This window comes from Rattus rattus, chromosome 1 (assembly GCF_011064425.1).
Source record: "Rattus rattus isolate New Zealand chromosome 1, Rrattus_CSIRO_v1, whole genome shotgun sequence".
In the NCBI taxonomy this organism is placed as follows: domain Eukaryota; kingdom Metazoa; phylum Chordata; class Mammalia; order Rodentia; family Muridae; genus Rattus; species Rattus rattus.
The window spans coordinates 17564667-17581177 of NC_046154.1; the positions used below are offsets into that span (position 1 = coordinate 17564667).

At 55.1% G+C, this 16511-nt stretch overlaps 1 protein-coding gene across 4 annotated transcripts in view; it reads left to right on the plus strand.

Annotated features, from left to right (window-relative positions):
• Arhgef10l (Rho guanine nucleotide exchange factor 10 like) overlaps positions 1-16511 on the plus strand; it is a 103320-nt gene that overhangs the window by 20605 nt on the left and 66204 nt on the right. For 2 of the 4 annotated variants that reach the window (XM_032895291.1, XM_032895286.1), the window contains exons 4-8: positions 1561-1652; positions 3028-3111; positions 5160-5329; positions 10103-10219; positions 14172-14280. In XM_032895291.1, the coding sequence (XP_032751182.1) occupies positions 1561-1652; positions 3028-3111; positions 5160-5329; positions 10103-10219; positions 14172-14280 (572 nt within the window). The remainder of the gene's footprint in view (positions 1-1560; positions 1653-3027; positions 3112-5159; positions 5330-10102; positions 10220-14171; positions 14281-16511) is intronic. The other 2 variants (XM_032895300.1, XM_032895308.1) reach the window with 1 other exon arrangement.

Below are 16511 nucleotides of genomic sequence, written 5' to 3' on the forward strand. Positions count from 1 at the left end.
ACCCAAAACTTTTCCATTTAGCAGATTTTTTTTTGGACAAGGGCAAAACGCAGCCACATCCTTTGCTGAAATATCACAAGAATGGCTGCCTTTCCCAACAAGGTCAAACCTCCTAATTCTTGCCTGTCAGTTCATCAGTTGGGGACTAAGGGTGCAACTATGAACCTATGAGGGCCATTCTCATTCAATCCCACAGCAGGTAGGTAGGGTACGGCTGTGTGACACAGTGGGGCTGGGGTGTGGGTGAAGATTTAAATGCAAGCCTCAGCTTTAAAAATGGTTTAAAATTTTATTTATTTATTTTGTGTGTGTGTGTGTGTGTGTGTGTGTGTGTGTATGACAGAGGAGAGAGGGAGAAAGAGAGAGAGAGAGAGAGACAGAGAGAGAGAGAGAGAGAGACAGAGAGACAGAGAGACAGAGAGAGAGACAGAGAGAGGTAAAGGGTGGGGTAGCGAGTAGTCCTATTATAGGCTGCCAGGCCACCCACAGTTCGTGGTGGAGGAGCATGTAGTAGTAATGGTGGCAGGTGATGACGTAACTGTTGCTAGGTCACTGTTGGGAGGAGCCTAGCAGGATTGTCTGTAAGCGAACACCTTCCACTCTGTGGGTCCTGGGAATCAAACTCAGGCCTTTAGACTTGGCAGCAAGCATCTTTATCTACTGAGCCATCTCGCCTGCCCCCAACCTCACCTTTTGAGTAGTCAGGGAACACCATCCTCACAGCAGGCAGACTCGAGGCTCATCCTCCTCTAATTAGCCCAGTGATCTCAGTAACTGAGGGAGCCTGTTCCCAGCCTGGAGACGGGGATAAAACCTCCTAAACTTTCCCCAAGTCGTGACCCCCTTTTAACCTAAGAAACTTAATATCCAACCTCAGATACACGGAGATAAAAAACAGGTATACGCACCGGGCATTTGGTAATGATAGATCGTTAAGATGTTTATTTTAAAGCACATTTTGTAAAGAGAAAAACAAATTTGCATACTAATGAGATGGGTATGCCTGTTTAATCGTTCATAAAGGTTTAAATCGCTGTTAAATGTTGGATGGTAGCAGCACGCAGGCCTGAGGTCAGCCGTTTTGACTTTATATTCGTTAGTGCTGTGAGCGCTCCTCTGTCTCACGAAGACTTCCAGTTCAAAACAGCAGAAGGACGTTGAAGGCCTCTCGGGGACTGTTAAAAGAGCATCCCAGGTCAAAATCCACTTCGTGATTTTATTTAAATGAAGTTCAACTCAGCGATTTTTGAAATCGTACACTCGAACATAATCCGATCCCAAAGACAGAACGGTTTGAGACTTACTGGGAATGAGGGTCAGAGCAAACGAAGCCTCTGCCTTGCACAGTGAAACAGAGTATGTCTGTGAGGTCAGGGGGAAATGCACAGTAAAAAAACATAGCAATTTGTAACCCTGCCAGCCCTGAATCAGAGCCAAGGTCTACTCCGTTTTGGAAGGCCAGCCAGCTTAGATGACCCGAGGCCCTAACCACTAGGCCATCCTCCACACCCTTCCAGTCTGGTGAGGAGGCTGGAATCTCACTGAGCCATCTCTCTGCAGGGCACCCACTGTGGTCAGCAATGGGGATGCGGTGGGCGCGGCGCTCTCTGGGGTCCGGCGTTCCAGCTGGAAGCGGAAGAGTTCACGTCGCAGTAAGTCCCCCTCCCCCGAGCCCCCCCACTCCAGGGAGAACCAAGATGGTCTCTTAGTCTCCAGGCCAAGAGCTGGCACTGGTGCTTGAGAGCCCACGGGAGGGTTGCCACACACTTGGGGGGCTGTCTGTGATGGAGTACCTGCCCACTGCTCACCAGAGCCCTAGATCCTTAATCCAGCTGTCCACCTGCTCTCAGAGGCTCTGCCAAGAGTTAGCTCCTTGGTGACTGTGACAGGCGCTCTGGGTGGAGAACCCCCCTTACAGAGGAGCAGCTTCTGTAAGAGGCGGTGTCCAGGGGATGCCTGGCTCCAGGGGATGCTCCAAGTACCTCAAGTTAGAGCGGTGCATGTAGGGGTGAAGCAGGCTGACAGCTCTCTAGCTCCCCCAAGTGCCTTTGCCAAAGGACCTTGATGTGACATTTGGGGCTCATCTCTTCAGGGGCTGGGTGAGATAAAGACAGAGAAGAAGGGCAGGGACCAGTGAGGACTGTCACCACCATCCAGGAGAGGAAGGGTCAGAGTCCTGATGCTTCAGAGGGAGGTCAGTCTGGACCCACTGGAGCCTGGGATGGATGAGAGGAAGAGGGTATGAGGGACAAAACCTGGCCCGGCTCTGGATGCTGCAGGACCCAGGAAGACATCCCTTAGAGGTGGTCTGGGTCTTTCTAGGAGGCCCCGGGCTCAGGTCAGGTTAGATTCCTATCTTAGTTAGGGTTTTACTGCTGTGAACAGACACCATGACCAAGGCAACTCTTGTAAGGACAACATTTAATTGGGACTGGTTTACAGGTTGAGAGGTTCAGTCCATTATCATCAAGGCGGGAGCATAGCAGCATCCAGGCAGGCATGGTGCAGGAGGAGCTGAGAGTTCTACATCTTCATCTGAGGGCTGCTAGTGGAAGACTGGCTTCCAGGCAGCTAGGATGAGGGTCTTAAAGCCCACACCCACAGGGCCACACCCACTCCAACAGGGCCACACCCACTCCCACGAGGCCACGCCCACTCCAACAGGGCCACACCCACTCCCACGAGGCCACGCCCACTCTAACAGGGCCACACCTCCTAATAGTGCCGCTCCCTTGGCCGAGCATTTACAAACTATCGCAATTCCCAACCTCCCACTCTGCCCCTCTGAGGCATCAGTGTATGGCCTCCCTGCAGTGCTGTGGTCAAGATGGAGGTCTGTGGGTGGCAGTGAGGGAGGCAAGGTGGGGTCTGTGGTAGGCACTGAGAAGGCCGGTGGGCCAGAGGAAAGCAGGGAATTGTATCCTCTGCAACGATGAAAGTCAGAACACATGGATGGCTGCCAGCTGGTTGGTCCTCCACGGCTGCCACCATAAGTCTCTTGGGTGACCTTTCTCCCTTTGGTTACAGTTGACCGGTTCACTTTCCCTGCCCTGGAGGAAGATGTGATTTATGACGACGTCCCCTGTGAGAGCCCAGACGCCCATCAGCCCGGTATGGCCCCTCGTGGCTCCCTTCCTGGCCTTTCTCTGGGTAGGAGAGGGAGAGCCATGCTTAGGGGTGGGGCAGTGTCTCTTCCTCTCCTTCTGTTCCCATTGCTCTCTCTCCCCACCTTTCACACCCTGCAGATACACAAGCAGAGACTGTGATAACCCCAGGTCTGGGCAAACTGGGCAGGGTAGGGTTTGGGGTCTCAGATAGGATGACATTAACCTTTGAGTTCCTGAAAAAGGTCGTCTCACCCTTCCCAAGCTGTGATTGACGTGAGGGAAGATGAGGTAGATGGCTCTGGAGGCCTCTCAGGGCAGTGGTGGAAGGCGACAGCTTGTTAGACCTACAGGGTCACACAGAGAGGCTGTGCTCTGAAGATGGAAGAGGGACAGGTGGCTGGGATTGAGACACAGGAAGCCAGGCTGTTCTGTACATGTATGCATGTGTGTGTACACGTGTGCACATACATACACTCACACATGCACGTGTGGGCGCACATCCACACAGTGTGTGCAGTACTGAGGATTCAAACTCAAGACCTCGTGTGTGCTAGCCCTCTGTGCTTGAGCTGTATGTCTGACCCTTGCTCGGTCCTTTGAAATGAAGTCTTGCCATGTAGCCAAGGTTAGCCCTCTATGCTGGAGCTGTATTTCTGACCCTTGCTCGGTCCTTTGAAATGAAGTCTTGCCATGTAGCCAAGGTTAGCCCTCTATGCTGGAGCTGTATTTCTGACCCTTGCTCCGTCCTTTGAAACGGGGTCTTGCCGTGTAGCCAAGGCTGGCCCTCTATGCTGGAGCTGTATTTCTGACCCTTGCTCCGTCCTTTGAAACGGGGTCTTGCCATGTAGCCAAGGCTGGTTTGGACTCATCATTTTCCCTTATTGGCCCTGGAAGTCATCCGGGATTACAGGTGCACCCCATTCCTCCAGCCCGAGTCTTCACATGTTGCCATGTAGTCTGTGGTTGGGGTATTATGTCCTAACTTTACAGATGAGGAGTCTCATCTGTAGAGGCCAGACTATTCCTACCTGAATAGCTGATGACCCCACCCTGGTCTTTGCTGTCCTCAGGTGGCACAGTGGGTTTTCCTCTGGGCATCCTCAGGACCTGGTCTGTCTCCTTGGGCTATAGCTGCCTTCATATTGAATGCAGAAACAGCGCTGCCAGCCCCTCCTTCAAGGTCACAGCCAATGTGGCCTGCTGCTCCGTCCCTGGAGATGCTAGTCACTAATGTTTCGGCTTAAAAATGACCTCCCCGTGTCAGGAGGTAAAATGCCTGCTACCAGGCAGGAACATTTAAGTTTGATCCCCAGAACTCACATAAAAATGCTGAGCCTAGTCTAATCCCATAGCCAGCAATGGAGAAGTAGATCCTTCAGGCTTGCGGGCCAGCTAGGCTGGTCGAATTGGCAAGCCTCAGGTCCTCATGAGAGCTCCACATTTGAAAAGCAAGCTTGACAGATCCTGAGGCATAACCCCTTCCCACCCCCACGCAAGTGCCCAGTTGGGTTCTGTCCCTTTAGAGAGAGGACACTCTAATTCATTGTCCCCATTTCCCATTTGAAAGCACTTCCTGCTGTCTTTGAAAGCGAGGGTTCCTTCTGGACTCTGGGCCAGGTGCGCCCCCTTCTGGATTCTTGCAGACTGCATGGACCATTTGAACCACGTGGGAGGGATGCAGCATTAAGGAAGTCCCGCCCCTTCCTGTGTCTTCCTATTGATGCTTTAGAAATCTCCACTAACCCAGGAGCACGCTAGGCCTCCAGTTGGACTTGACTCTGATGTTTCCTCTCTCTCCCGCAAAAAATGCCAAAGAGGCTGAGAATGGGCACCTTGTTCTCAGAGGGATGTGCTAAGAGGGACTTAAGGAGTCCTTCCTCCATGTCGGTCGATGAGGGACATGCTGGCCTAGTCTCTGAGGCAGTGGAACTGAGTCTGGGGCCAGACCAGTACATCTGCTCCGTCCTCCCTCCCTCTCTTATGCCTTACCTATTGGGGTTCCAGAGGCTGGGGCTGGGGCCTCTGACTCACCAGCTTGTCACTGGCTGGCAGGGGCAGAGCGGAGCCTTCTTTACGAGGATGTGCATCGTGCCGGAGCACCCCGTGAGGCTGAGGACCTAGGCTGGAGCTCCAGCGAGTTCGAGAGCTACAGCGAGGACTCTGGGGAGGAGACCAAACCAGAGGCAGAGCCTACTAAGCACCGAGGGTCCTTCCAGCCCAAGGTGAGGAGCTTGGGGGACATTTCTCAAGAGTCTGGGTACCTAGACTCTTTCAGGAAGGGATGTGGGTGGTGAGAGACAGGCACTAGACCCCTATCTGGGTACCATCAGTTTCCAATAGTATATGGTGACTGATCAGTAAGATCACTGGGACACCTGAGCCAGGAAGTGACCTGGGATCCACTGTTTGGCCATGGAGGTCCTGAACCAGAGACAGGTGCTCCCCTGCCTCCTGCATTTCTAGGCAGACTAGGTCAGTTGCTCATGGTCTTTATGGGCTCAGGCTGGTTTTCAGAATTCTACCTAACCCAGAAGTCCTCACAGCCCAGCTAAATGGGCACAGTGGACGGTTGGCTCGTTTGCTTGGCTCTCCTGCTCTACTAGGTACATCCTCAGATCCATAGGTACCATTTGCCATGGGGAATGGACAGGTGATGGTGGTGTGTGAGCAGAGGACCGCATCAGAGCTGCTCTGGCCTGGCCTGTGCTTTCTGGCTGTCTACCTCACGCAGCCTTCCCCCGTCTGTTTCACGAGGAGCTGCTGGGCTGGAGATCTGCTTCTCCTTCTCCTGCTCTGTTCCCGCTCCTGTCATGTTCCATGCAGAGACTAAGATACTGCAGACAAAGCTTAACGGTCCAGCCTGACCAGAGGTGACCGGCTGGCTTCTTTTAGATATGAGGTCTGGAGTACAGGCTGGCTGGGATTAGTGGCTAGCTAGCTCCAGCTGCATCCACACACTTCCTGGAAGGCCTATTCCTTGGTTTCAGGATCTTCCTGGGAGAAGTGTCTAGCAGAGTTCAGAAAGCCTTTACTCAGCCTTGTGGTGAGCAGGCCCAACTGTCTAGACCTAAGGCGTCTCAGGATAGGCCACAGGAAGGGCTTTAATGCTCACCAACAACAAAGCAGAGTTCGTAAGACCCTGTTGAGTATCGTCTTAGGTCATGGGTGGGATTCTGTGAGACCAAGAAGACCTGACCCAGGCTTGGTGGACCTTTATGGTCTAGGAGGAGATACTGAGCATGGTATCATTTAAGACCGGTGAGAAGGGCTACGGAAGTGGCTCAGTTGGTAGAGTGCTTACCCAGAGTGCACGGGGGGGGGGCCTCTGATTCCTAGCACCTCATAAACCGAGTCTGGTGACGTGCATCTATAACGCCAGCACTAGGCTGGTGAAGGCAAGAGGGTCAGAAGTTCAAGATTGTCACCTGCTGCTGAGAAGTTTGAGGCCAGCCTGGCCTACATGAGACCCTATCTTTATGAGAGAGAGAGAGAGAGAGAGAGACAGAGAGAGAGAGAGACAGAGAGAGAGAGAGAGAGACAGAGAGACAGAGAGACAGACAGAGACAGAGACAGACAGAGAGACAGAGAGACAGAGAGACAGACAGAGACAGAGACAGACAGAGAGAGACAGACAAACAGACAGACAGACAGACAGACAAAGAGGTGGGGCTGTTGCCTGTTTATTTCTATGAGTGGGTCCTGCCCAGCTGGATGCCTGACACATGTTGGGGACCAGTAAAGCCAGGTCAGAGTTGGGGCAGGACTCCTGAAGCCTAAGAGAATCCCCTGGTGCCTGCAGACTGGAGATACAGCCCAGGCAGCCTGTGATTGTTTCCTGTCTTCAGAGGGGGTGTCATGTGCTCCCTCAGAGAAGAGGCGCTGTACACCACAGGCTCTCCAACGCCCCGAGTCATTTCTCCATACAGATCAGGGTATGTCAGACTCTGCTGTTCCCAATGGTGACATGGAGACTCAGTACCCCAGGCATGCTGTGGTCCTTCCTTATCACCCAGGGCCACTCCACCCAGGGCTGATCCCACCTCCCTCCCCCTTCCCTCTTCTTTTTTTTTTTAGACAGGATTTCTCTATGTAGACCAGCCTGGCCTTGAACTCAGAGATCCATCTGCCTCTGTCCCCCTAGTGCAGGGATTAAAGTGGGCACCACTATGCCTGGCTCCCCCCTTACCTTCTTGCTGGAGACCTGAGAGGGACCTGCAGGAGCTGGTTGATGTCACAGATGCCAGGAGCTTCCTCCCAGGGACCCTAAATCAGAGTTCACCTTTTAGCTCTGACTTCAGGGTGCAAGTGACCCATACAGCTTTAAGGAGTGCTGGAATGGGCTTCTCCCCCTAGATCTCTGTCTTGTTGGAAACTTGTGCCCCTTAAGAAACTCACTTTAGGGTAGGGGTTGGGTGCGGCTTCCCAGTCTTCCTCAGCAATGTCCCACAGTGCAGTTCTAGGGATTTTTAACAGGAGGGCATTTTCTCTACCCATCTGCTATGGCCGCTGTGCTCCCTAAGGGCTGGTTCCCAGGCAGATGGGAAGGCATGCGTGGCTTTTCCTCTGTCTAGGGACACTGCTAAGCACTGCCTGTGAGACTTTCCTCTCCAGAGCTGCTGGGGTCCCCGCTCTCCGCCCGGCATTGCAGCCACTGCGTGTTTCGGGGCCACTGTTGCTTGCATATATGTGCTGTTTGTGCCTTGTGTGCTGCAGGGCTCTGAGTGGCAGGCATCTGGGGAAGCATTTTATCCTGTTCTTGGGAGTCTGACTGGAACCCTAACTCCAAGCTATCTAGTGGAGTCCCTACCTCAAGATGCCTGGTCCGATCAACTATAGCCCAAAAAATTGATCAAAGGGTCTCTGAAAGGAACTTAGAAGCCACCGTCTCAGGTGTGAGCATGTGCCTTGAGCTTCGTTGGTCCCCGGGTGGCTGTTTGATTGGCCACCATGGTCAACAGAGGTTTGCTGGGTGTGAGGTGGGCTGCAGTGAGACCCTCCTTTTCTCTCTGCCTGTGACCTCTTTATAAGCAATCATTGTGACCCACCTAGGGCCGTCTGGGAAGGTTGGGCTCATTACTGAAATGCCCACTCTGGCCTCAAGTCCCATTCTGCTCAGCTCAGCCAGTGACCTTGGCTCTAAGGCTTCCATATTCTTTTGACCCTTAGAGAGTAAGGAGCCACCAAGGGACTTGATGGCGTCGCTCTGTAGCTGAGCAGGGTTCAGTGTGTGCCCATTCTGCCCAGTGTGCTGGGTGTGAGCGGGCAGTGTTGCTGACAGGAACAGTTTGATTTATATGAGTGAAGCTCAGAGAGGTTAGGTGACATGGCCACACAACGGAACCATGAATGGTAAGGCCAGGACTCCGCTTTATACATGGGTAAGAAGACCTTATCCCTCTGTCTGTCTGCCATCCAGTCATCCCACCTCTACCCATTGATCCATCCATCCATCCATTTAATAAACACCGAGGCTGTATTAATAGTTGCCAAACTGTGGCTCCCAGACTTGAGTCATTACTAAGCTCCAGGTCTACACGGGGCGCCTGGGGATACATGTGCGTCTCAGCCATGCACAAAGCTAGATGTCCCGAACGTCTCATGCTTATCAACGAGGACGTCTGCAACCGCAGAGAGGTCCAGAGACTTCCCTGGCTTGTTTGGGAAGCCAGGACTCGTGTGATGCCTGCAGAGTCCCTGCTCCATCTTCTGTTAGCTTGTCTGCCCGGATGTGGACTGTGTCTCTATCATCTATGTGCTTCATCAGAATCCCCTGTGGATCCCACAGGCCATGTATTTAAAATGTCTGCTTCTCTGTCTCGTCATTCTCCAGACAGCATGTAAGCCAGTCACCCACCGTTCATGCTTCCATGCTGTGGTCTATCCCTCCCTTTCTTCCTTTTCTTTCTCCCCCCACCTCCCACAACTTCCATTCACTCACCCTTTCCTCCAGGGGAATGCTGGGGTGAGCTTGGGCTAGCTTGTCTGCATTACAAGTCCACATTCAATGGTGTTACTTCGGTAGCACCTGGCTGAGGTGAGGGTTTTCACACTGTGGCAACCTCAAGACACAGGGTGTGTTTCCCAAGAGCCAGTTGGTAAGTATTTATCAGCTCAGCACTGCCTCTGGGCATCCAGCTGCCTGTCCACCATCCATTGGCCCAGCTGTTGCTACTCACCCAAGTGTAGACAGTTGTTCATTTATTTGCCCATCCATCCATCCATCCATCCATCCATCCATCCATCCATCCACCCACCCATTCATCCATCCACCAACCAACCAACCAACCATCTATCCATCCATCATCCATCCACCCATCATCCATCTATCCACCCACCCATCCATCCATCCACCCACCCATCCACCCATCCATCCATTCATCATCCATCCATCCACCCATTCATCCATCCATCATCCATCCATCCATCTATCATCCATCTACCCACCCACTCATCCATCCATCCATTCATCCATCCACCCACCCACCCATCCGTCCATCCTTGCACACATCCATCTGTCTCTGTGCTGTCCACTCATCAGTCCAGCCGTCCTCTAACCGTGTATCCCTTCCTCTAGGCATTTGTCCACAGAACTGTTCATTGTCCCTACCCTGTCTCTCAGCCCACCGTCCTATCAGCAGTCTATCTCACAAGCTCTTATGCTGTAAGCCCCAACATCGGGCCTGGAGTATCCAAGGATCACTTCCCTTTCACCACCAGAGGGAGGCATGGGCTCGCTTCCCTGCGCACTCCGCTGCCCAGCAGCTGGGATTCCCTGCAGTAGAGGCCCAGGTTCAGCTGCCCGGCTTGCTGGGTCGAAAGCCGTAGGTGCAGATTCCAGCTGGACGCACCCAGACTGCTATCCCATCCGCCTGCCCCGATTGTCCGTCTGCCATGTGACCTGAGTCTCCTTTTCCCGTTGTCTGTGTTTTGTCTCCTCGCTGTCCCGCCTGCTCTTCTCGCCTGCTCTCCTTCTGCCTGGCCGCTTGGGGCCCCAGCTTTCTCCAGACCTGACTAGGCTAAAGGAGAGATACGTCAGGACTAAGAGAGACATCTTGGCTTTGAGAGTTGGGGGTAGAGACATGCAGGAGCTGAAGCTCAAGTGCGATTGTAAGGTACTGTCCGTCCCTCGTTCCTGGCCCAGGGGGGCCGTTCTGCTGGGCCACAGAGGAAGGGTGGGGGTGAGCCTGGGGAGTCTGTCCTTGATGTGTGTCACCTGCACTGCAGAAGGGCGAAGCCATGAGCCAGCTGCTCCTTTCACTTCCTCATTTTTTACCTAGACACCCCTGACCCTGCCCCACATCTGCCAGAGGGGTGCCAATGAACCCCCAAAATGCCTGTGGTATTGCACTAAGACCCCCCCAGGATGATCCGGGGTTCTCTCTTTCTTTTTAATTCAGGTTCCTAGCCAGAATCAGGTAGCCACACACACACACCTGTAAGCAAGTACTTGGGAAGCTGAGGCAGGAGGATTGGGAATTCAAGACCAGCTTGGGCTACACAGTAGGACTAAGCTTCTGGGCAATGCTGTTAAGAATAGTAGCTAGCATCATGCAGTTGAGCACCACACAACATGAGCCGTGCAGCCCTGTGGACCTGGGTTCAGTCCCAGCCTCACTCTCTCTTCACTGAATGACCCTGGGCAGCAGACCCCTTGGCTTCTCTGGGTCTGCATTTCTCTGCCCCCAGTAGCAGCCCCCATGCCCCACCCCGATGGATGCTGTAACTGGATGCCGAACCCCGTAAGGTACTTGGCGATACTTGATTCTATGAGCTTAGTGATGGTGACCACTGTTACTGTTCTCAGGGCACCCAGGGATGGCTGTCTTTCCATCATGATTTAGCGTAAGGAAAGTAGGCAGTGGCTGGTGGTCACCCCAGCAGTCGGCAGCAGAGGTAGGCTCTAGTCTGGGCATGGCTCTGGTGCGGTCAATCCTACAGTTCTGCCTGCATCAGAACCAAGGCCAGCCACAGGAGTGGGAGGGACCCCAGCCAACACTGCTGGGGGGTCTCAGCCAAAGAGGCAAGGAGAGGAAGCCAGGAGCCCACTGAGGCTTGCACTGTGTGGAAGGGCACACACGCCAGGCTCTGGGCACCTTTTGGGGTGTTCGCCTGCTGTTGCTCTTTCTCAGAAAAATGCCAAGTGGAAGGGCTGCGATGACTCCCGAAGGCCCCTTGAAGGACTCTGAGGATAGACCCATTGATGGCTCCATCTAGAGATATAACTGCCAGAGTCGATTGTGCCTCAGGAGAGAGGCAGTTTCTGGGGTTGGTGTCTGTTCCTCCATTAGATTTTCAGAGGTGTTTATGATCCTTCCTCCCGAGAGACCAAAAATCATGACTGTGGATACAGGGAGGGGTGGAGACATGCTTCCCCATTTCCTGAAAGCCCATCTTATTTCTAAAAAGCCTCTACTCTGTGCTGGTTCTCTAACCTCAGCTCCCTCCCATCCCCTCTCAAAAATCCCCCCTCAGCCTCTCAGCTCCCTCTTGCACCTCAGGCTCTTAATGTCCCAAGGCTTTCAGCACCCCCAGGCTCTTAGTCCCCCCAGGCTCTCAGTTCCCCCAGATTCTCAGTCCCCCCAGGCTCTCAGTTCCCCCAGGCTCTCAGTCCCCCAGGCTCTCAGTCCCCAGGCTCTCAGTCCTCCAGGTTCTCAGTCCCCCAGGCTCTCAGTCCCCCAGACTCTCAGTCCCCCAGGCTCTCAGTCCTCCAGGCTCTCAGTCCCCCAGGCTCTCAGTCCCCCAGGCTCTCAGTCCCCCAGGCTCTCAGTCCTCCAGGCTCTCAGTCCCCCAGACTCTCAGTCCCCCAGGCTCTCAGTCCCCCAGGCTCTCACTCCTCCAGGTTCTCAGTCCCCCCAGGCTCTCAGTCCCCCAGACTCTCAGTCCCCCAGGCTCTCAGTCCCCCAGGCTCTCAGTCCCCCAGGCTCTCAGTCCCCCCAGGCTCTCAGTCCCCCAGACTCTCAGTCCCCCAGGTTTCTCAGTCCCCCAGGCTCTCAGTCCCCCAGACTCTCAGTCCCCCAGGCTCTCAGTCCTCCAGGCTCTCAGTCCTCCAGGCTCTCAGTCCTCCAGGTTCTCAGTCCCCCCAGGCTCTCAGTCCCCCAGACTCTCAGTCCCCCAGGTTCTCAGTCCTCCAGGCTCTCAGTCCCCCAGGCCTCAGTCCCCCAGGTTCTCAGTCCCCCAGGCTCTCAGTCCCCCAGGCTCTCAGTCCCCCAGGTTCTCAGTCCCCAGGCTCTCAGTCCCCCAGGCTCTCCGGCCCCCCGGCTTTCCGCGCCCCCGGCTCTCCGTCCCCCCGGCTTTCCGTCCCCCCCGGCTCTCAGTCCCCCAGGCTCTCAGTCCCCCAGGCTCTCAGTCCCCCAGGTTCTCAGTCCCCCCAGGCTCTCAGTCCCCCAGGCTCTCCATCCCCCCAGGTTCTTAGTTTCCCCAAGCTCTCAGTCCCCCAGGTTCTCAGTTCCCCAGGTTCTCAGTCCCCCAGGCTCTCAGTCCCCCAGGCTCTCAGTCCCCCAGGCTCTCAGTCCCCCAGGCTCTCAGTCCCCCAGACTCTCAGTCCCCCAGGCTCTCAGTCCCCCCAGACTCTCAGTCCCCCGGGCTCCCAGTCCCCCAGACTCTCAGTCCTCCAGACTCTCAGTCCCCCAGGTTTCGGCCCCCCAGGCTCTCAGTCCCCCAGGCTCTCAGTCCCCCAGGCTCTCAGTCCCCCCAGGTTCTCAGTCCCCCCAGGCTCTCCATCCCCCAGGTTCTTGGTTTCCCCAAGCCTCAGTCCCCAGGTTCTCAGTTCCCCCAGGCTCAGTCCTCCAGACTCTCAGTCCCCCAGGCTCTCAGTCCTCCAGGCTCTCAGTCCCTCAGGCCTCAGTCCCCCAGGCTCTCAGTCCTCCAGGCTCTCAGTCCCCCAGGCTCAGTCCTCCAGACTCTCAGTCCCCCAGGCTCTCAGTCCCTCAGGCTCTCAGTCCCCCCAGGCTCTCAGTCCTCCAGGCTCTCAGTCCCCCAGGCTCTCAGTCCCCCAGGCTCTCAGTCCCCCAGGCTCTCAGTCCTCCAGGCTCTCAGTCCTCCAGGCTCTCAGTCCTCCAGGCTCTCAGTCCTCCAGGCTCTCAGTACCCCCAGGTTCTCAGTCCCTCCTCACTCAGACCCCCATGAAGAGAAGTGTGCAGCTCTCTTCAGCTGGGAATCAAAGAGCTGTCGGAGGTAGAAGTGAGCGCACTGAGCCCAGGGGAACCCTGTCTGCCAGGTCCGCATCCTCATCTTCATCAGATTCTGAGGAAGGAGGAGGAGATTTCCAGGAACACCCACGTCATGGCTGTGTGGCTGCTCTTCCCACTAACAGTGACTTGCAATGGAATCGAAATTTCTGAGTCACATGGCAGGCACGGCCAGAGTGCCCATTAGTCACACGTGGGCCCCATGTCGGTCAAGGCAGCTAGGACAGCCACCCTTGAGGAACAGTGGTAGCTAATGCTGGTAGTGTTGGTGCAGGAGCAGGGCAAAGGGGAAGAAGTTGTTTCCGGGCAGGTCCGGCGCTTAGTGGTGGGGCATCTGCCCTTTTGGCTGGCTTTATTGGCAACACCAGGGTGTGGCTTCTGCATCTTGGGGCCTCAGTGTTCCCTCCCTGTGGGCAGAGACTCAGAAAGGAACCTGGCTTTTGGGGGGGAGAGGGGCGGGGCTTCTCATCTGGCTCAGCCGATGAATCAATGGAACAGAACTTGGGGAGCCTTAGCCCCAGACCTCCCCAAATCTGACCTGTTCACCCCTTGCTCACCTGGGAGGGTAGCTTGTACCCTTTTGTCTGAGGTTCAGAGAGATGGAGTGACCTGTCCATTTGTTGTAAAGTGTCAGAGCCGAGATTTGAACCCAGACCTGGTCCTTTCTCCATCCCTCCTCCTTCATAAGTAGAGGGAAGAGGTTATGCCCTTTCGTGACCATAGAGGGACCCAGGGGCGTGGGTACATTTCCCTCCCTGACACTTCTGGTGGTCTCTGCGGCTCACCCATCAGCTGAGGGAGGTAGGGGGTCTGGCTGACTCTGATGTCTGTGCTGGTTCCCCTCAGTCTCTGACAAGCTCCCTCTACCTTTGCCCAGATGACCCAGCTCATGAAGGCCGCCAAGAGCGGGACCAGGGATGGGCTGGAGAAGACCCGGATGGCTGTCATGCGAAAAGTCTCCTTTCTGCATAGGAAAGATACCCTAGGTGAGTGGGGGCTGCGCTCAGTGGTGTGTGGGGGTGGGGCATGCTAGGGGGCGATACTGCTGGTGTCTGGCCTATTTGGAATTGAACCCCAAATGTCTGGGTCAGTCCCAGTTTGCTTCCCACGTCTCTGACCAGTATGGTTGGTTTCTTCTGTGAGCCTTGGGGTTCCCCTTCAGTGTGTGGTCCTGGCTGTTGCCCTCCTGTCTCCTAGTTCACCTGGCCTTTTCTAGAATGTTCTTGGTTCATTTTGGTCTCACCGGTACTTATTGAATACCTCCCAAACACCGTTCTCAGTGACTCTAACAGCATTTCTCCTGGGGTTCCGGGTGCTGTGGGGAGACGGTGTACCAATTGGGAATGGTGACTCACGAGATGTTGGAGAGCTGATGTCAACATTTGTGAAGTGTCTTGGGGGCACGTGCCAATTTGCAGATGAGGGGACAGGTACAGAGAAGTCGTAGTAGACTTTCCTGAGGATGCACAGGCATGGGGGCGGTGTTTGGAGGAGACTAGGGTGAGAGGTCAGGGTAGCTCTATGGGCCTAGCCGGATGCTTGCCCTTGACCTTAAAGACATCAAGAGTCACCCAGATTTTAAACAGAAGTGTCCTGCTGTTGGGTTTAGTCATTTGACCATTTATACATTCAGCGAGCTGTCTACCATGGCATACCATGAATAGGAGCCCACGGCCCTGGGATATGGCTGTGGGCAAAGTGGTGAAGCCAGTGCTCTGGTCAGACAAGAGATGAAGGTGTGAGAAACTGGGTAGTATGATATCCAATCACGCTAGGCACTCTGGGGGTGGGGAGGGTGGGGAGGGACAGGGAAGGTGGGAAGGGGCAGAGAGGGTGGGGAGGGTGGGAAGGGGTGGGAAGGATGGAAGGGGTGGGGGAGGGCGGGGAAGGGGGGGGAGGATGGGAAGGGTGGGGAGGGTGGGAAGGGAGAGAGGGTGGGGAGGGTGGGAAGGTGGGAAGGGACAGGGGAGAGTAGGGAGGGGGAAGGCTAGTAGAAGGAACAGAGGAGGATGGGGTGCGTGTGCTAAGAGCCTGCAGTGCTCTGATGAGGTGGCATTTCACCCTCTGGGGTGAGTCATGCGGGTAGCTGAGGGGAGGGTTGGTTGTGGAAATGACGCAGGAGAGAGAGGGTCCTGTGTTGCCTTTTTTCTGCTTGTGTCTCAGCTGCCTGGGCCTTCATGGCTTGCACAGGGGTCTGCAGGCCCCAACAAGGCTGGCAGTCCCTGCACCTGCCAGCCCAAGGCTTCACCTGGGAGCAACTACCAGCGGGAGGTGAAGGTCCTTTTACCCCCATGCTCACCTGCCATCATCTTGGTTCTTCTCCCTGCCCCGGCCACTCTTTATAGATAACCCCGTTTCCCTGATCTCCCCACCTCCACTCAAGTGTCCAAATCTAATTTTTGATTCCCACCAGGGCACTGATCCCCTCTTCCAGGTAATGTTCAGACCGGAGTCCCCAAAAAGTTCCCAGCAAGACTCAACACCTGAGATGTGTTGTCTTTGGTGACAACAGACAAGAAGACAAGGGGACAGGGGGGCAGAGATGTAGGGCAGTAGGTTAATGGATAGTGACATCTGGGCAGTATTCTGAGGGTGCCAGTCCTTGGGTTGGAGGAAGCCTCATCCGGGGAGTGTCTGTTGCTGGCCTCACACATGGACCGGTCTTGGAAGGAACATGGCTCCAAGCTAGGGAGAAACGGTTGAGAGCCTCCATTGCGAGCCTCTCTTGCGAGCTTATGCATTTTTTTTTTGCGGCTCTGCATCTCACTTTCCTCCTTCACGCGTTGGGGCTGACAGTGGTCCCTGTCTCCTGAGGCCATGGGAATGGCGACCGAACTGCACACAGAAAGAGTCCTGCACAGCGGGCGTCGTTCTTGAGGTCTGTCAGCCCTGGTGGCTTTTGGTGCCAGGATGGTATCATGCCGACTTGGGTCCCATCCAGTCTCCGTGGCCTCACAGCTGGGAACCTCACCCAGTTCTCACAGAGTAACACGTAACGCTGGTGGAACCGATCACCCCACACACCCGTGCAGTGCTAAGCGGTCTGGGCAGAGGCTGGGCGTTTAGAGTTCACTCCCTTTCTATCTTTTGGGGAGAGCTGGCGGTAGGCAGCCTGGAGTAGACAGGGAGTAGACGCCTGGAGGCTGGGGACTCTTTCTGGGACACCATCCCCACTCCGCCCACTAGCCCTGGGCCTAAAATGACCCTCCCCCAGGGA